General features: G+C 40.7%; 1 protein-coding gene across 3 annotated transcripts; it reads right to left on the reverse strand.

Annotated features, from left to right (window-relative positions):
- Nucleotides 1-315: 315 nt before the first annotated feature.
- LOC115750898 (cellulose synthase-like protein H1) lies at nt 316-20432 on the reverse strand. Of its 3 annotated transcripts, none has more exons than XM_030688515.2 (9): nt 20107-20432; nt 19473-19803; nt 19235-19360; nt 18926-19042; nt 18613-18825; nt 2014-2146; nt 1738-1916; nt 1087-1437; nt 316-1005 (listed from the first exon to the last, which is right to left on the reverse strand). In XM_030688515.2, exons 1-9 carry the CDS (start codon nt 20364-20366, stop codon nt 454-456), a joined length of 2262 nt encoding a protein of 753 aa, XP_030544375.1. In that variant the 5' UTR covers nt 20367-20432; the 3' UTR covers nt 316-453. The 3 variants fall into 3 exon arrangements, with proteins under 3 accessions (XP_030544375.1, XP_030544378.1, XP_030544377.1); XM_030688518.2 differs by lacking the exons at nt 1087-1437; nt 1738-1916; nt 2014-2146 and adding exons at nt 17618-17968; nt 18107-18285; nt 18383-18515; XM_030688517.2 differs by lacking the exons at nt 18613-18825; nt 18926-19042; nt 19235-19360; nt 19473-19803; nt 20107-20432 and adding exons at nt 2243-2455; nt 2559-2675; nt 2786-2911; nt 3082-3412; nt 3923-4261.
- Nucleotides 20433-21268: the final 836 nt, after the last annotated feature.

The raw sequence follows: 21268 nt of genomic DNA on the forward strand, positions 1-21268 counted from the left end.
TATGCTTATAGGTCTTCACCCCGCTTCATTATCTAGCTACTAGAGGGAAATTTGCGCCATTTTTTACCCTCTGGATCTTTGATGTAGCATTCACTCCATTATATAGTTTCTTGTGTAGCTATTCTAGGGTCTTCATGACAAAATGAGAGTAATAAGGCTCAAAGGCTACATGCTTACTTAAATCTTAGTAAAAGGGTGCATAGATGGCATTCTGTACAGAGCATAATATACACTAACAAAACCCTAGTTTCCTTATTTATGACTGTCTACTAACTACCAACTAATATTCATAGATATATTTCAATACATTGAATGTGAAAATTTGCTGCTCCATGAGAGTTTCATGAAAGCAATGAGAATATCTCGTCTTCTATTGGAAACATAGGGGCTGATCAATTGTACAATCATGTTTTTTATTTTGCAAATACGAAATTCAACAATTTGCAGCCCTTATCAACTTGTGGATGTAAATCTAGATAAGCAAACTACAGCGATCGCTAGGATTGCTCCCTTCACTATAGTAGTGGAGGGAATGCCATATTTTCCTTTCCCAAAGAGTCCCCTAAAAAATGGCCAGAAACACAGCACCACCCATACAGTACATACCACCTCTCCTAAACCCGAGCCATTGTTACCGGAAGCCTGTGGGCGCAACCCTAACAACATTGCAACTATTGCTGTCAAGTGCACCAGCAGAAGAGCCGTGCCTGGTACAAAAATTGGGGACTCGTCAAAAGTGAACCTCCCAAGTTCGGTACCGGTCCCATCACTAGATGCGGACTGATCTTTCTTGGTTACTTCAAATACCGTCTCTGATAGCCCTAAGAGCTTGAGTACAACACTTAAGACTCCAAATGACCAGGCACATGCGGATGTTATCCGCTGCATTCTTTGGTTGTTCCACCATGCACGCATTGACAAGCCGGTCATGAGGTACTCGGATAAACAGTATAGGTTGTAGATGATGAAAATTGCAGCTGGAATTAGGATAGCTGGTTCTTGGCCCTGCGATTACACAAGTTAGGAAGATAACGAGGCAAATTCTTAAGAACAAGAGTAGTGATATTTGTTTTAGTGTCTTATTACCTTGGGCAAGAAGTGGGAGTTGATGATGATACAATGAGCTGCTAGGAGAGCATATAAGAACTCGGGTATGGATCTCAGTGCCCAAGTTAGGATCCATAGGTACGCCAAACATTGCCTGAAATGGAGCTGCATGAATAGGGTGCCATATATTGGACTCTTTTTGCTTACTAGAATTTCGAGCAGGCCTGTGGCCCATCTCTTCTGCTGGGTCATCGAGGTAGGCCCACCAGATGGTGCACAGCCTAGAAAAGCTGGTGGGTTTGGTGAACAGTAGAGTGTTCTCCAACCCTTGGTATGGATGGCCAATCCCGTAAGGACATCTTCTGTCGCCGAGCCGTACATCCAACCAATCTGCAAGAAGACACATGCACAACACTTTATCATGCTGACAAATTTAATTTCTGCCGTCTTCCTCATTATCACAAGAATGCCTTAAAGACATAGCACTTTGTACCGTGAATTGTGTGGCTAGCGATTCGTGTTCGTGGAAAAACCATGGATCTTCAGGTTAATGCTAGTGAACTTAGGTTGGTTGGAGCATTGCAAGTTTAGAGTTGAGAACAATAAGTGGATTAATCTTGGAAAATACAGCTTGATGTGTGTATATCTAGATGTGTATAATGTGCGAAATCCGTGTAGACAAATACTGACCTCTTCACCCCAGTCAGTATTGTATTCATAGGTGCAACTAGAGACATGAATGGCTGCTTCAAGAGAGCTCGCGAGATCTTTTGGATGATCTGAATTGCCTCGTGGAGCATAAGCAGCAGAGTTGATGAGCTGTTTTGAACTTCCAAATCCGTTTAGTGATTTTTCCTTGGTTGATTCTCCTGTAAAAATTGAATTGGCAAATGAAAGAATATGGTGTATTATGACTAGGGAAATTGTCCGTGAACGAGCGATTGGCGATCAAACGAAAGCACATACCCTTCGAGGTAAGACTGCTATTTTCAGTCTTCACGTCATCTGGCCATGACCCATAGATTACTTTCCGACGATGAAAGCATCCTGTTCCCCCATACAAAGGTCCTTGAATTCCCACTATCCCTCGTCCCAAGTACTAAAATCAACGGCATCAAAAGTACATATACTAATTAGTAAATCAGTTCCAAATCGGCTCCAAATAAGACCTATTGTGTAGCAAAATGGCACTTACTTTGAATAAGACCACCATTTGATTTCCAAACGGATCATCCCTTAGTCCCTCATAGAAGATCTGTGGACATTGAACAAATGCGCAGTCTCTCTCATGTTTTGTACCGAGAAGGAGACACAAAGCATGAAGAACAATCTGTGGATTGTTGGCGTACATGTCGCAGTCAACATTTAGCATGAACGGAGCATTTGTCATGAGTCCCGACACCCTGGTCTGTTCATCCATCAAAGAGACATGAGAGGAAACGAATAATAAGATTGTTTTCATGTTGAAGGCGAGCATACTTAAGCCTTGATAGATAGAAAGTCCTACGCACCAAGACATTCATGGCTCCTGCCTTGTAATGGTGCGGGTGCTTTGGAAGCTTTTCTCGCGATATGTAGATCAGATGCGGCAATTCATCTGGATGACCTTCTTTGTTTTCTACTATAATCTTTATCAAAATCACAAGGAAAAAAAGCCTCAAAATAAAAGCAGTGACCTCCTTTTCAATTTATTTCTCTAAACCTAGATAAAGACAGCTCTCAGAATTTTTTACCGTACCTTAATAATACTGGGGTGATTACTGCGTTCTACGTTAGAGAAAGCCGCAAACTCCCCGGTAAAATCAGATGGGACTGAGCCTTGGGACGCGTCTTCTATCTTCCTGCTCAGCTTCTCGTACTCATCCTGTGAAAGAACATGATAAATATGAGTATTCCCACATTCATATCTTGTCCATACCCAATCCTCTCTCTCTCTCTCTCTCTCTCTCTCTTATTTCACTTCCCTAAAAAGATCACCGAGCATTCTCACTATCTCCAACATATGAACACTCGACTCCAAAGATTGATCATTACCCTCATTGTGTCCCTTGCTTGTTGGAATTCCATCGAGCAATCTTCACTGGACAATGTTGCCGCATCGCCAGCGAAGTAACGGAACGGGGCTCGCAATTGAATGTTGTACTTCTTGCAAAACGGGACCCAGAGCTTTGCGAACTCGGCAGCTTCCATTAGAGAGTAGAAGGTCAACAGCGAGCAGCCGTCATCGGAGACATAGCACGCCAGCTTGTGAGCTGGGTAATCTACCGCCATTAAAGAGAGGACCGTGTTCACGGTGATGATCGGTGGCTCTAGCTGCGAATCTGCTGTTGTGACAAAAACGTCCACCGGAGGAAGCTCCGTTATCCTATATGAAGGAGAATGTGAAAATAAAAACAGCAAGAAGGAACTCAACCTAAAAGATATGACTCGGTTGGACACAACCATTTTATTGAACGTTCAAAACCCAAAATCCAACAACGTACGTGATACAGGTACTTCAGTCAAAACTCATCGTTGGAAAATTGAACTCAATGCTAGTGGAACTTTCCAATATTCATTTCAGCAAGTTAGGTACAAGTCATTATGTCCTATGAAAGCGCTAAAGTTGGAAACGGAAGGAAAGAGGATAGGCGTTTTTAGAAAATTCGTTCTGGCGCTAGAAATACCATTAGTAGAAACTCGGAAAAGGAAACCATCCTGAGTATTCAAGATCACAGTAAGGAAAAAATAGCAAGCTGTATTACTCGCTGTAGCGCTAAGGAGTTGGGAACCGCAGGCTCGCGACAGAAGCAATACGATGATGCTGAAAAGGTTGAGGATTCGAAGTAAAAGTAAGCCATGCGAAAAAGCTACCTCTTGTTCTATTGATATATACCTTTGCAAGATACGTTGAGGGTAAGTTTTGTAGCTCACAGGGCTCCATTTCGTGCTGACGACGAGAACCCACACGAACGTGAACCACGACTCGCACACGAGCGCAACCTGCCATTCGAGCCCGTGGTCCGCGAGGTGCACAAGCCGATACGCGAGGAGAGAGGCGAGAAGGAACAAGATGAAGACCTCTACCGCCCTCTTTGCATCGTTTTTCAGGCTTATTTTCTCGTACAGAGGAGCGGAAGCGGATTGCATGGCCATTGGAGAAGGCTCGTGGGTGCCTTGGACGCACCAGCTCTTGTTTTTGCTGTTTCTATTCGGTGGTCTTCTGTGCACAGAAGGTGGCGACTTATATAGAGAGAGGTTGAACTTGAACCTACCCCGGTCGTCAAGTTGGCTCAGCGACTCAAGAAACGAACTTGTGCGCCAATGGTAATCCTACATGAATGATAGGGGATAAGTAAAGGAAGGAAGGATAAGAATGAATGGCGAAACCAACAAGGTCCACAAAAATCACTTTATACCCAAGTTTTATAAAGCGATCATTATACATCTAGTAGTATTTTTATACGTAAAGGGTTGCTTCTTTAGTGGGATAATTGTCCAAGAACTTGTAAATCTATTACACGGCGGCCAATCCAACTATAAAATTGTCGTTGGAAAAAGTGTTAGAAAAGTCTTAAATTTATTCCATTGATACCAATTTAGTTGTGAACTTTTTACTGGTATCAATTCAGTCCTAAACCTTTTGACCTATAGCTAATTTGGTCATTCTGGCTAATTTTGACCGGATATTGCTGATATGGACGCCGGATGACCTATGTGGCTTGGTTGGTGTTGAAGTTGATATTTTTTAATAGTATTTTAATAATTCTACATTTTTTTTTTATTTTTTTCCTTTCTTTTGTCTTCCTATCTCTTTTTCTAGGTTCCTCCGGTAGTCGGCTTTGGCCGGTGAGGCTAGCCATCGCCCGGGCAAGGTTAACCTTGCCAGATTTAGCCGACCATAATCAGCCACCAGAGGAACCTAGAAAAAAGACAAGAAATAAAAAAGAAATAAAAAATAAAAAATGAAATTAATTAGAATGCCATTAAAAATGTCCACGTCAACGCCGGCAGTGCCACGTAGGCCGTCCAATATCCACATCAGTAATATCCGGCTAAAATTAGCCGAAAGGATTGAATTGGCTCTAGGTCAAATGGTTTAAAACTGAATTGACATCAATAAAAGATATAAGACTAAATTGGCATAAATGCAATAGGTTTAGGACTTTTCCGACACTTTCCCCCCTTTTAGTTGTGTAAATTTAATCTTAAACATTTGACGATTTTTCAATTAAGTCCTAGACTTTTCAATTGTGTCAATTATGTCCAAAATTCTATGAAGTTTTTTTAGTTTAGTCCAGAACCTATTATTTGGAGAATTGGCCGAAAGGACTACTTTTCCAAATTGTCAAGAGGTTTAAAACTAAGTTGCCAAATTGTCAAAATATTTAGGACTAAGTTCATACTATTGAAAGATCGAGGAATAAATTAGCAAATTGTTAAAATATTTAACACTAAATTGGTAGAATTGAAAGGGTCAAGACCGTTATACGATATGTTTAGGATTTCTTGGACAGTTTTCCTCTTCTTTAGTTCTACATCTTTTATTGTATTTTCAGTTTTCAATGTGCAAAGAGAGATTGGTAATCCAAAGCCCCCAGTTGGACTCTTGTCACCGTGTCTATGTCCCATTTGTAGGAATGTGTGGCATGGGTTGGTTTTTAAGCTAGCGATCAATAATCGTGGGCTGCTTCTCTGGAGCTGTCCAAATCGGAGGATTCTGCACGTCACTTGGCATCCGAGTACATATTAGCATGTTTTGGCGTATCTTTGTTCATTGTCCGTCGCGTAGGGCTTCTTATCTTCCAGAAATTCACGGACGGCCAGTCAAAGATTTGGAAGAACTTGCCGGTGAAGGCTTAAGCTAAGTACGCGCGCGTATGTAGTGCTCGATGTTGATCATGTTGACGCGGAGAAGTTCCGCTTCGGACGCCAGTATAGGTCTGGCTGCTATCGACTTACACCATGTGCATACGGCTCAGAAAGAAGAAAAACCCTTTCTATGAAAAGCCGTAACGCAAGAAGAAATTCTTTCTTGGGTTTGACAAGCTAAATATAGAAAGAAAACGTGATTTGAGAAGAGCTTGTGAATGCCGATGTTGTGTAAGCAAGTGGGGATTCGATAGAATCCAAAGGGCACGATGGGAACTATCACACCTATGCATGCTCAAGTATATATGGAATTTAGAACGTGGACACCATCATTTTCTCTCCATCGTGATTGATAAAGTTAACAAAACATGATCGTACCTCCTTAATTGCAAGTTTCACGACAAATTAGGGTGTAATAGGACTGAATTGACATAAATGCAAAAGGTTTAGGACTAAATTAGCGTAAATATAATAGGTTTAAGATTTTTTTGACACTTTCCTTGTTTATAGAGTATTTGAAAGTTAATTCCACAAGGAGTAATAATTCGTAACAAATATATGCACGTAATAAACAGATTAAGATTTTCCTACTTCAAAATTGTTTCTGTCGTAAACCTTTTACATGGACAGCTTTAAGGTAGCAATTAATTTAAAATCTCTGCTAAGGCACTTCAAAATAAAATTTCCTCCACGTTAATTTCTCATGCATTTTGATTTTCGATAAACAAATCGTTGATCGAATTATGCAAGTTCCACAAACTATCGTATAGCTTTAGATTGTCTAACTTTCTAATCATCTTATGCGATGGAAGAGAGGGGCAAAATGAACTCTCTAATTTCAAACCCCAAACAAAAATCTGCTCATATTCTTTGCTTGCTTAAGCGCAAACGACGTACCAAATCCAGAAGCCCGACATAGAATGGTTGGTGCGGCCTAGTCAGTGACATTGAACTTGAAGGAATGTGCCTAGTGGACCTACAAGCCAAATACAATAATGTGACGATGGACAATCATTGAATTAAGTTGAAGATTTTCTACTTTTTATTTTCCGGCTACGTACGAATATAATTGTGGCCTTCGAAGATTTCCAGATCCAGATCTTGAGCAAGGAACCCAGACGCACCTATCACTTAGGTAATTATTTTGAATTTGAGTTACAAAAGTTTCAAAGGTCTTTAGTTTATGTAATGAGCACGGACCAAAGTTTATAATTAGTTATGCAAAATGAAGTGGTCCAGACTCCGGTCATTAGTCTTGTCCTTCCTAATCATGCTTACTATTGCCGTCTTATAGACTTAATCACCCTAATAGCACCACCAAGATCTCGAAAATGGCCCTAATCTTCCACAAGAAAATGCATTGGTCACAAATATCTCCCAAAAATGATCCAACTCTAACTTATGATGAAGAGCACTCGTGCAGCAACGACACGTGCCGTGATTTCGAAGCTAAACTACCATTCTTCGCCACCACGATGGACAAGTGCCAGATGAGGAGCCGCCAATCTGGGAGATCGAGAGAGAGAGGCGTATTACTTTTTGTTTAATTAAACAAAACTTATCGAAACTTTTGGAGTTCTTCACCTCGAAGATGAAAGGAAAGTGCTTGTCGGGGCTCGTCGTGGACAACCTATGGTGGCGACAACGTGAAGTGGTCATATGTTCTTAGTCACATCTCTGCGCTATCAGCACATGAATAAAGCCGAGAAACAATGCCCTACTGTCGCGACCTAAAATTAATTTAGGTTAATGAATTATTAGGTTAATTAGATGAATTAACTAACCTAATACGAACTCTCCCAAGCCCGACTAATTCGCAACTTAGGTTTGATTTTTTTCTTTTGTAGGAGCCGCCACTAATCTTTTTTGGTAGGTAGATTAGATACATAAATAAAGTACGGAAGAATACTTTATTTTCTATTAACCAGATATTTAGGGTTCGGGGACTTGATTATGTTAATTTTTAATTAACACCCTTTCGGTACCAGATTTCATGAAAATGTCTTTTCTTGATTGATGATGCGAATTGACTGTTTTTTTTTTTCGTTTTCCCTTTTATTATTTTTTTGTTTTTTTTTAAATTTTTAATGAATTTGAACAAAATTAAACAAAAACACCCATAATATACCTTTAATTTCCGAATTTTCTGATGAATCTTCTCATTCCCGAAAATCTGGGCCAGAGCGAGATTCTATCCGCTACATTCTCGGAGATTCGAGCTAGTATGCGGATTATGGTATAAGATGTCATCATCTCTTCTCGCCAAAGGGCAGAATATGAAATCTTATACTAAATTGCCATCCCATCCCAAAAAATCATGGTTAATGCTTGCAATTTAATATTCCGAAGAGTCGAGCACAAGGGAGCATATATTATGGGCAGTTTTATTTAAAGATGTGCAAATATTTATTGAATTTTCGAAAATCCCTAAAAGATTTCGAAATTTTCAATGAGATAAGCTCCTATCCACGTAGGATTGATATCTTTTAAAATGGGAAAACTTATCTTCTGAAATTTTCAAAGTATATTAGATAACTTTCCAAATTTTAACGATGCATTCAATATCTCCAAAAAAATCCAATTGAATCTTGAGTTATCTGAACATCCTAAAAATCAATATTCTGCAAAATATGATTGCCACAAAATTTAGTGTGATCTTATTCTGTAAGATTTTATTTTTCGAATTTTCGAATTTTCCAAATTAGGTTAGGGACAAATCCGAAAACAAGGGATATACTTCAATTTAGCATCTATCAATCCAAACAGACAGATATCCGAAAATTCACCTCATCCATAAACATTCAAATCAAACAAACAATTTCCAGCCCAAGCATGACAATTTGCACGACTTGGATGAACAATTTCAAAGCAATCCGACTGAATCTATAACATAACAAAACGTTTGAGCTCTGTCTAGAGGACATGGAACACACAAAATAACTAAAAAAAAACGTGCAAACAATGCATGACAACGACACAAAGCAGCAATTTCAATTCTATCAGAAACGTGACAGATTAGTGATCATGAAAACAACGAAAGCAGACGTGTTTTTTTTTTATTAGATCAAGCGTGCGCATGGAAACAACATCAAAAATAGCATGAATCACTTGTAGAACAGTAGCTAAAAACAATCAAAGACTCACCTTTTAGCTCTCGCAAATTCCTACATGAATTAGTTATCATAGAGCATGTGAAAACAAATATTTTCAGACCAAACAGGATGCCCAACAGCGCGAAACAACATTGAAACAGTGGCAAAATAACTTGTTTTTCAATTCAAAAAATCATCAAGTAGACCTGCAAAAGTATAGAGCGATTACCTTGAATCGAGCCCGAAAATCTGTACTTCAAAAGCAACGAATTCGCCTGAAAATCGTCTCTAAATGGTGCTGTTTTTTACTGCAAACAGCACTAGAAACTTGGACTGATCAAGCCAAGGAAAACACGCTGAGTAACTGCTATTTTATGCTCCGAACAGCAGCTAAAATGGGTCCCAATAGCAGCAACTTCTGGTACCAAACAGCAGCATCAACCGGCTTGGACATCAGCTCGAACCCTCCTGGACACCGAAGCAAAAACCACAAGAATAGGCCAAAATATCGCAATAATTAGGCAAAAACCGCAGCATTAGAGTGCAAGACCGCAACAATAGGTGCAAAACCAAAGCAAAAGACCAGAAATTGTGATTCTTCCGCCGAAGGAGCTTTTTGTTGAGAACCTCTTTCTTTTTCCCCTCAACTCTCACGTGAATACTCTAAATTTTCTGAACGTATGAATTGTCTTCCCTCTTTACCCTAGGCATAATTGTGTATTTATAGAACAAAGGGTTTCATGCAAGCATAGGGTTTACCAACGACCGTTCGATTCAGAAACTCTTATTGGATATCGATCGTCGGATTGAAAATTCTGACTTTTGAGGAGTCCTATTTATTAAAAATAGCTAGAATTTTCGTCCAAATGAGGACTCTCACAAGTTGGACCAAAATCCTAGGCTTTAGTGGGCTCATTTTGTCATTCTGGACTCAATTGGACCTTAACTAATCAAATGGATAATTAATTTAGGCATTTTTGCAATTTTAAGAGCTCAAATGGGGGTGTTTTAAGTCCAAAATTATGATGAAAAATTCGGCATCCCCTCCGGGCCTCATTCGAAATTTTCAAACTAGTCTGGTCCAGCCGCCTATCAAATTAAGCTCAATTGACCCGATATCCGACCCTAAATGCCATAACATGCTTTTGAGTGACAGAAAATAAATGTGCCATGCATGATAAAATTATTTTTGTGAGAACCATTACTAATTCTCATTTTTATGAAATGATAAATGAAAATTAAAATTTAGGTGTCAACACCTACGAGAAAGAAAGATGCACGATTTCTTAAAACATTTGTGTTTATGACTTTTTGACTGGTCAAAAAGTCATAAAGTTATAGTAAAAAGAAGGAAAAAGGGAAAAATGAAAAAAAAATCACTTTATTTAAAGCAAAGAGACTTGACCTGGAGACTAAAGGGGAAGAAGCACGCTCAGAAGAAAAGAGAAGAAAAGAAAGGGGAATAACAAGAAAAGGAAAGTAAAAGGGAGAGGGGCACATGAAACCTCACCAAACTAGATTCTCTTCGATTCTCAATGTCAGGCAAGGATTTAAGCCTTTTGTTCGTCTAGTCGGAGTAGTTTTCGAAATTAGAGCACAAATTCAATTGGAGTTGTTAAGCTGTGGAATTACATAGAAATCATGAATTAGGATGTTGAGGAGCCGTGAAGTTTGAAGGGAGTTGGTTTGAAGTAATGTTTTAATCGGAGCAAAATTTTAGAGTTTCACGGACAAGGTCCGCGTTGCGGATAACTTCGAATAATAGCTTTGGGGGAGCGATTTGTTGTCACGTGGTGTCATTTTGGTGGCGGTTAAGCTTCATTGTTTCGTAGTTAAGGTAGTGTTTTTCTTGGTTGTGATATTAATTTTCATTTAATTGATAGGATTACAATATTGTTAACTCGTATAGCCAAGTTATTTGGTTGCGGGAATTCCTAGGTGAATAATGCTTTATCTTCTTTGAATTTATAAACTTATCTTTTCAAAATGAAAAGGATTATACGTATTACGTGCAAAGTATGATTTGGTTAAAAGAAAAAGTGATGTATATAGCAAATTTGATGCATAAAATATGGCTCGGATATTTACTAGGATTGTAAAAAGATTTTATATATTGATTTGGCATCTAAAATGGCATCGATCGCATCTTTAGAAACTATTTATGAGTTGATTATTGTGAAATGATTTGAGAAACGCTTTATAAAAGGGATTGTGAAAAGGTAATATTTATTGATTTTTAAATTTGATTTATGAAATGTATTCTGTTGTCAAAGGGTATGTGTTTGGTGTTGTGAAAAGATTTATGATTCCGATTCTCGAATGGCTTTGTGTCAAATATTGATTTGTGAAATGATATATGTTTTGGTTTGTAAGAGTATTCTAGTTTATGAGATAGATTCTAGATTTGATTTTTAACATTGTAGGATATAGTTTGACGCTCAATATCATTGTGAACCCGGTTATGAGTTTCTAGGTATCTACACTAGTTTTAGAATATCCTTCTACAAGCCAAATATAATGATGTGACCATGGACAATCATTGACTTGAGTATAAAAGTTTCTACTTTTTCTTTTATGGGTATGAATATGTTTGTGCTCTTCAAAGATTTTCAGATCCAGATCTTGATCGAGGAACACAAATGAACGTATCACTTAGGTAATTATTTCGAATTTGAGTTCCAAAAGTTTTGAAGGTGTTCAGCTTATGTGTTTTCAGCGCCTTTAAGTTGGTATGAAATGAATTGCACTTTTCGTTGTCTTTGCCAATGAAAAAACCTTACAAACGAGCAACAAGAAGAGAGAGAGAGAGAGAGAGAGAGAGAGAGAGAGAGAGAGAGAGAGAGAGTCTCCTATTATAATTGAGCAATAAATTTCATAATGACCAAAGATTCATGATTAACTATGCAAATGCAGTGATTCAGACTCCGGTCATCAGTCTCGTTCTTCCTAATCATGCTTACTATTGCCGTCTTATCGACTTAATCACCCTAATAACACCACCAAGATCTCGGAAAATGACCCTAATCTTCCACAAGGAAATGCATTGTTTACTGCTATCTCCCAGAAATCATCCAACTTTAACTTATTATAAACAGGACTGGTGACGCAATGACGCATGCCATGATTTCAAAGCTAAACTACCATTCTTTGGTAAGTACAAGACGAAGAGCTGCCATTTCTAGAGAGAGAGATAGAGAGAGAAGGGAATTGATTTTGGTTTAATTAAGAAAAACTCAACGAAGCTTTTGGAGTTCTTCATCTCCAAAATGAAAGGCAAGTGTTTGTCGGGGCTCGTCGTGGACAATCTACAGTAGCGACAACATGAAGTGGTCATATGTTCTCAGTCACATCTTCGCGCTGTCATCCCCATGGATAGAGCCAAAAATCTTTTGCCAACGAGAAGGAAAGATGCATGATTTCTAGTCTAGTCCAAACGAGAAAAGAGAGACAACACTGTGGAAACTACTTCCATTTCTTGCGTGGAGGAGTTTAGAGAAGGAGGACTCAAAGCAATTTCCTTTTGGGAGCCAACCATGTAAAGCAATTTGATAATAAGAAATGTTTTTCTGATAATATTGTCGGGGACGGTATAATCTCAATAGTAGATCCACATACCATCACTCCATATTTTGCATAAATCATCGTTGATTGGGAGATCGTGTGGTCAGAAATAATTGACGATACTGTCAGACACTGTCGACCAGCAGTTTCCTTTGACAATAGTTGAATATCAAGTTCCGAAATAACATTAGTGTCTTCAAATCAAACAATGAACTAACTTGTTCTTTTTCTATTGAATGATTTCGCCAGTGACTTCCCTATGTGCCTATTTTACCATTGAAGTGAATGTGGTGGTGCCATTGAAGTGACTTCCTTATGTGCCATAGCCGAAGTTGGCATGATTTCTCGTTTATGCTTCGTAGCAAACCATCAGTCCCCCCAAGGTGAGAAACGCCCGGTTCTTCTCAATTGAAATCTTCTCGGCTTGTTTTCGTGTTCTAGGTCAGTAACTTTTGATAGAATATTTTAAATATTAGATCATGCCATCATTTAACAACTTAAACTTTTGGAACGATTGGTAGTGCCCCGACCAAACCTCGATAGCCAACCCCGTAATAGTATCTTCGGTCGTCGATCCATATATACATCCAACCTACCTGGCGGAAAACACATGCACAACAATTTATCATGCCCACAAATTAAATTCTACCATCTTGCTCATTGTCACAAAAATGCTTAACAGAGAGGAAAATTACGAAAGAGTCCAAAACTTATTGCAATAGTGCTAATTCAGTTATAAATCTTTTTTTTTTCCAATTGTGTCATAAATCTTCTGAATTAGTGTCAATTCAGTCCATTCAGCAAATTTTTGCAATTGTACTGATTGTGGCGCGGCAGGTGCTGATGCGGTTCTCCTCCTTCTCTAGCGGGTTGTCGAACCTTTGTGACAAGCCAGAGGCAAAGGCCGACGAGGTCGACCTAGCTGGCCTCCAGCGAAGCTTGCCCTCGCGGCCAGAGTGTAGAGTTGATGAATTGTTTTGAACTTTCAATTAGTGAGTTAATTCTCCTGTTAGAGTCAAATTGGGAAATGGAATAATATGGTTTATTATGACTAGGAAATTGTCCATGAACGGGCAATTGGCGATCAAAGATACACACATGCCAATTGAGGTAAGACGTTTCTTGTCAGTCTTCATGGCATCTGCCCATGACCCATAGATTACTTCCAGAGGATAAAAGCATGATGGTCCTCCATATGAAGGTACTTGAAATCCCACTATCCCTCGTCCCAAATGCTAAATCAACAGCATAATAGGTATAGGTACTGATCAGTGGATAAGCTGCGAATCGACTCAGGATAACACTTAATTTTAGTAGAATTGCATGTGCTGCGAATAACACGACCATCTGATTTCTAAACGGATCCTCATTTATTCCATCATAGGAAATCTGTGGACATTGAACAAATGCGAAGTCACTCTCATGTTTTTGCATACAACACGAAGAACAATCTATGGATTGTTGAGGTAAATGTCGCAATTGATGTCGAGTGCGAATGGTGCATTCGTCATGAGTCCCGAAACTCTGGCATGTTAATCCAACAAAGAGAACAAGCAAAGTTTGAAATTTTACAGGACACATAAGACGAAAAGAAGAGTGAAAATTGTCTCCATGTCGAAAGCAACCACACAAAAGCCTTGATGGAAAGTCTTACGCACCAAGACGTTCATGGCTCCTGCCTTGTAATGACGTGGGTGTCTTGGCCGCTTTTCCCGTGATATGTAGGTGAGATGCGGTAATGCATCTGGATGATCTTCTTTGTTTTCCAATATGATCTTTGTCGAACTCGCAATGAAAAACAGTGACCTCCTTTTGAATTTACTTGGGTCTTGCTGGTGCCAGTTTGGTGTGCCATATTGGTCACAGGATAATTTTATCCAAACCAAGACAAAGATACTATGTGAGGGATTTCACTGTACCTTAATGATATTGGGATGATTACTACGTTCTGCATTAGAGAAACCTTCAGCCTCCATATAATCAGATAAGACTGAGCCTTGGGACCCATCTTCTATTTTACTGGTCAGCTTCTCGTACTCATCCTGTCATAAAACAATACAAATTTGAGTATTTCTAGATCCTTATCTCGTACATGCCTAATCCTCTCTCTCTCTCTCTCTCTCTCTCTCTCTCACTCCCTCTTCTCTTTCCCAAAAATAATCACCGACTACTGTGACTATCTCCAGCACATGGCACTAGAGACTCCAAAAATTGAGCATCACATTCATGGTTTGCCGTGCTTGTTGGAATTCCATCGAGCAATCTACGCCAGACAATGTCGTCACGTTGCCGGCGAAGTAACGGAATGGAGCTCGCAATTGAATGTTGTACTTCCTGCAAAACGGAACCCAAAGCTTTGGGAACTCGGCAGCTTCCATTAGAGAGTAGAAGGTCGACGGCAAGCAGCTGTTATCTGAGACATAGCACGCTAACTTATGAGCCGAATAGTCTACCACAAATGTTTACGGGAAAATTGTTCAAAAAAGGTCCTAAACCTATTGTACAACAATCAATTCAATCTGAAAACTTTTAATGTAGTTTTAAATCTTTTGACAATTTTTCAATGTAGTTCTTTTGCTCAATTTGGGCTAAATGTCGCTGACATAATGGTCTAATTAGCGATGGTCCTTCTACGTGACACGATTTTCAATCCGACATTTCCGATGGGGCCAAGAGGAAGTCGTGTTGAGAATTCTTTTTTCTTTTTGTTTTTTCCTTCATCGGATTTTCGATCGACCGGGGCCATCGGAGCCACATGTGAGGGCATCGTCCCTCGTCAAATTCCAGGTGAGGGCCGCCCTCACCGGTCGGTAATCCGATGAAGGAAAAAGAAAAGAAAAGAAAAGAAAAAACTAAAAACTTATCAAAACGATGTCGCTTTGATTATTGTCGAATGCATCCGGATTGACAGCCATCCTACATAGTGCAACCGACGAATTGGTTGTATTGACTACATTCAAAAATGGTCAAAAAGTTTATGACTACCTTGATCAAATTGGAAAATATAGGATTGAATTGACTGTCATATAATAGGTTTGGAATTTTTGTCATAGTAATGCTAGGGTCTACATATACAAAAGATATGGACTATATTCAACAGTCTATAGTAGTACATCACGTTGCTCACAATACACTAGCTTTATATAGCCATCATAATGTGCACCCAGAAATATTCTTATACTCGTTAGAGGTTCGCTCCCTTAGCTTTTCTTCTGTCATTTTTGGATCTTTTTGTGATATATAAAGGGAGAGATTGGTAGTCCAAAGCCTCCAATTGGAGTTTTTGTCGTCGTGTGTATGTCCCATTCGTAGGAATGTGTGGCAATCTTGACTTTTAGGTAGCAATTGATCAATAATCGATTCTCATGTTTTTGCGTATCTTTGTTCATTGCCCGTCGCATGCTGCTTTAATCTGGCAGAAATTCACGGACGGACAGTCAAAGATTTGGAAGAACTTGCCAGTCAAGGCTGAAGCAATCATGCACTACTTTGTTAGGGAATAAATACATGTATATATGTATGCATGTTCTGTATTGTTAGATGCTGATCGTCGACAAGAGAGGTTCGGTTTCGCGTAAATAGTGCCGATAGAGATTTGGCTCCTATCAACTCATGCTGCGCTGGCATGCTCGCCAAGAAGAAAACTCGCTCGCTGAAAAGCCTTTCGTCGATGACGAGCTTGATATGGTATGAGAATGTGATTCGAGAACTAGCCTGTGCAATCACGATTGTTAACCGAACATTGAAACACGAGCAGCCGGGATGCATGTAGGGCTAATCAAGAAAAATCTGGAGAATGAGAGAGAGCAGGGGCGGTGCCTTTTCAACATTAAAAACCCTAATAACACCACCAAGGTCTCGGAAAATGACCCTAACCTTCCACAAGGAAATGCATTTTTTTTCATAAATATCTCCAAATTAACATCCAATTGTATCTCTTGTGACGCAATATCGAACCTCAACTACCATTCTTGGCCGCCACCACGTTGAACGAGTACAAGACGAATGTCTTGGAATTCTCCATCTTCAACTTGGAATGCATGGAGAGGAAAGAAAAGGAGTGAAAGCAAAGTGTTGTCGGGGCTCTCGGGGGACATCTGCAGTGGCGACGAGGTAGAAGTGGTCATGGATTCTCAGTCAGATCTTTGCCCTACCCTCCCCTGCCAATACAGCCAAGAACTTCATGTCTTTATCTGTGGTTATTATTGCTACCGATCATGCCGGGAAAGAAAGATGGATGATCACTTGTCCGGTCCAAATAAGAAAAAGAGACAACAAATGTAGGAACGCTGGGAAAATCACTTTCATTTCTTGCTTGTACAAACCACTAGAATCGTCTTGTCTCGTTGTGAGAAAGAAGAAGAGATGATCAATGGTACAACCATGCTTTTGATTCTGCAAATACAAAAATCCGACAACTCGAGGCCCTTATGAACCTATGGATGTAAATCTACATAAGTAAGCGCCAATGGTTGCCAGGATAGCCCCCTTCATCACAGTAGCAGTGGGAATCCCATATTTCCCTTTTCCATATAGCCCCCGCAAAAATGGCAAGAAGCACAGCACCACCCACACAGTGCATGCCACCTCCCCCAAGCCGGAGCCGCTGTCGTCGGACGCTTGCGGGCGCGACCCTAGCGACATTGTCAGTACTGCTGTCAAGTGCACCAGCAGAAGAGCGGTGCCCGGCACGAAAAATGGGGACTCGTCGAAGGTGAATCTCTCGAGTTCGGCACTGTTGTCGTCACCGGATGCAGACTGGTCTTTCTTGGTCACTTCGAATACCGTCTCCGATAGCCCCAAGAGCTTGAGCACGACACTTAGGACTCCGACTGACCAGGCGCAGGCAGACGTTATCCGCTGCATTCTGTGGTTGTTCCACCACGCGCGTATCGACAAGCCAACGATCAAGTACTCGTAGAGGCAGTACAGGTTGTAGACAACGAAAATGGCGGCTGGAATTAGGACGGCCGGTTCTTGTCCCTGCGATTTCACAAGACACGAAGATAAACGAGGCGGATTCATGAGCAAATAAAGGACTGATATCTGTTTTAGTTTCTTCTTACCTTGGGCAAGAAGTGGGAGTTGGTCATGATGCAATAAGCTGGTAGGAGTGCGTACAAGAACTCGGGTATGGATCTCAGCGCCCAAGTTAGGAGCCATAGGTATCCCAGACACTGCCGGAAATGGAGCTGCCCGAACAGGGTGCCATATATCGGACTCTTGTTGCTTGCTAGAACTTCGAGCAGGCCCGTGGCCCATCTCTTCTGTTGGGTCATCGAGGCAGGCCCACCAGATGGCGCGCAGCCTAGGAAAGCAGGCGGATTTGGTGAGCAGTAGAGTGATCTCCAACCCTTGGATTGGATGGTCAGTCCGGTGAGGATGTCTTCTGTCGCCGATCCGTACATCCAACCAATCTGTGAATGACAAGGTTAATTTCCGCTCATCTTTCTCGTTGTCACAGAAAAATGCTTAAGGAACATAGCACTTTGTACCAAAAATCATAGATTTTTTAAGTTAACAATTAGTTGATTCAATCTCGGACACATACTGACCTTTTTACCCCAGTCAGTGTTGTGTTCATAGGTGCAGCTAGCGACTTGAATGGCTGCTTCAAGAGAGCTTAAAAGATCTTTAGGATGATCTGAATTGCCCCGTAGAGCATGAGCAGCAGAATTGATGAACTGTTTTGCACTTCCAAATCCGTTCAGTGATCTTTCCTTGGTTACTTCTCCTGTAAAAATCAAATCGGCAAACGAAAGAATAGGGTGTATTATGAGTAGGGAAATAGTCCGTGAACGAGCTATTGGTGATCAAACAAAAGCACATACCATTCGAGGTGAGACCGCTATTTTTGGTCTTTGTGTCATCTGGCCACAACCCGTAGATTACTTTGCGACGATGAAAGCATCCTGTTCCCGCATAGAAAGGTCCTTGAATTCCCACTATCCCTCGTCCCAAGTACTAAAATCAACGGCATCATAAGTACATATTCTAATCGGTAAGTCAGGCTGCAAATCGACCCCAGATAAGACTAATTGTGTAACAAAATGGCACTTACTTCGAATAAGACCACCATTTGATTTCCAAACGGATCATCCTTTAATGCGTCATAGAAGATCTGTGGACATTGAACAAATGCGCAGTCTCTCTCGTGTTTTGCACCGAGGAGGAGACACAAAGCATGAAGAACAATCTGCGGATTGTTGGCGTGCATGTCGCAGTCGACATTTAGCATGAACGGAGCATTCGTCATGAGTCCCGACACCCTGGTCTGTTTATCCATCAAAGAGACATAAGAGGAAAAGAAGAGTGAGATTGTTTTCATGTCGAAGGCGGTCATACTTAAGCCTTTGATGGAAAGTCTTACGCACCAAGACATTCATGGCTCCTGCCTTGTAATGATGCGGGTGCTTTGGCCGCTTCTCGCGAGATATGTAGATCAGATGCGGCAACTCATCTGGACGACCTTCTTTGTTTTCCAGTATGATCTTTGTCAAAATCACAATAAAAACAGTGAGCCTCACTATAAAAAAAGTGACCCCATTTTCAATTTAATCGTGACGTGTTGATGTTAATTTTTTTTTTTCAAATGTTAATGTTAATTTGGCGTGCCATGTTAATCATAGAACAAATTTGTCCAAACCTAGACAAACATTATTTTCTCAGTAATTTCACTGTACCTTAATAATGCTGGGATGATCCCCACGTTCTGCTTTAGCGAAAGCTGCAAGCTCCCCAGTAAAGTCAGATGGGACTGAGCCTTGGGACGCATCTTCTATCTTCCTGCTCAGCTTCTCGTACTCATCCTGTGAAAGAACATGATAAAATTTGAGTATTTCCACGTTCATATCTTATCCAGACCCCCTCCTGTGACCATGTCCCACATATGAACACTAGACTACAAAGACTGAGCATTACCCTCATTGTGTCCCGTGCTTGTTGGAATTCCGATGAGCAATCTTCACCAGACAAAGCTGCCGCATTGCCGGCGAAGTAACGGGACGGGGCTCGCAATTGAATGTCGTACTTCTTACAAAACGGAACCCAGAGCTTCGCGAACTTGGCGGCTTCCACTAGAGAGTAGAAGGTCAACGGTGAGCAGCCGTCGTCGGAGACATAGCACGCCAGCTTATGAGCCGGATAGTTCACTGCCATTAGAGAGAGGACCGTGTTCACGGTGATGATTGGCGGCTCCAGCTGCGGATCCGCTGTCGTGACGAAGATGTCCACCGGAGGAAGCTCGGTTACCCTATAGGAAGGAAATGTGAAAACAGAGACGGCAAGAAGGAACAAAACCTAAAAGATGTAACTCGGTTGGACACAACCAACTTATAGAACGTTCATAACCCAAAATCCAAGAAGAACATACGTGAACATTATATGACACGGGGAACGGAAAGAAAGAAACAGCAAGCTGCACTAGTCGCTGTAGCGCTAAGGAGTAGCGAACCAGAGGTTCGCGACAGAAACAATACGATGATGCGGAAAAGGTTGAAGAACTCAAAGTGAAGCAAGCCATGCGAAGACGCTAGATCTTGTTCCATTGTTATACCTTTGCAAGATACGTTGAGGGTAGGTTTTGTAGCTCACGGGGCTCCATTTGGTGCTGATGACGAGAACCCATACGAACGCGAACCACGACTCGCACGCGAGCGCGACCTGCCATTCGAGTCCGTGGTCCTTGAGGTGCGCAAGCCGGTACCCGAGAAGAGAGACGAGAAGGAACAAGATGAAGATCTCGACCGCCCGCTTCGCATCCTTTTTCAGGCTCATCTTCTCGTATAGAGGAGTGGAAGGGGATGGGAAAGCCATTGCAGAAGGCTTATGTGCGGGCGTGGACGCACCAGCTCTTGTTTTCTGCTGTTTTGTCTTGGTGGTTTTGTGCGTTCGTAAGGTGGCCACAACTCGAATGGCGGTGGCGACTTATATAGAGAGAGGTCGAGCCCCGGTCCTCAAGTGCTTATGGTTCCTTGTGCTACAAGTTGACGGAAACATTGTCCAAAAAGTGCTAAACTTTTTGTATTTTTTTGAATTAGTCATAAATTTTTTAATTTTATCAATTCAATCTTAAATCTTTTCATCTTTGGTCAATTGAATCCATCCAGCCAATTTTAACAGGAAATTGCTGACGTAGCGGCCGGCCTTCCCACGTGGCATGATCGGTGCTAACATAGATAATTTTTAATAATTTAATTTTTTTCGTATTTTCTATTATTTTTCTCTTTTTTTTTCCTTTTTTTTTTTGTCTTTGCTTTTCTCAATCGCCGGCAAGGGTCGTTTGGCCCTAAACAGGTGTACTATATGCAACCTCGATAATAACATGTTGCATTACTAATATCATAATTTTATAAAAGGGTTGCTTCTTCAGCTTTTCTTCTTCTATTATTTGTTTTTGAATATGCAACGAGAGATTGGTACTATGACTTGCATTTTTTAGTGATGGTACGTCCAAAACATCATTGTATCTTGTTAACCACGATTTGCGTTGTTTAGTTTATGCTATTTATCGTGATAAATTGAGTTTAAAACATGGTGTCCTTGGCCCCATTTGGTGATGAATTGATAATATAGGTGCGTGGACAAATAGCAAAAGAGTAGGACAAGCACAATCTCTCGACCTTGTTTGGACCTATGCCATCCGGAACTTGTCGACAGTCCATTTAAGACAAGCACAATCTCTCAACCTTGCTTGGACCCATGCCACTCGGACCTCG

The sequence above is a fragment of the Rhodamnia argentea genome, chromosome 7, assembly GCF_020921035.1.
Source record: "Rhodamnia argentea isolate NSW1041297 chromosome 7, ASM2092103v1, whole genome shotgun sequence".
In the NCBI taxonomy this organism is placed as follows: Eukaryota; Viridiplantae; Streptophyta; class Magnoliopsida; order Myrtales; family Myrtaceae; genus Rhodamnia; species Rhodamnia argentea.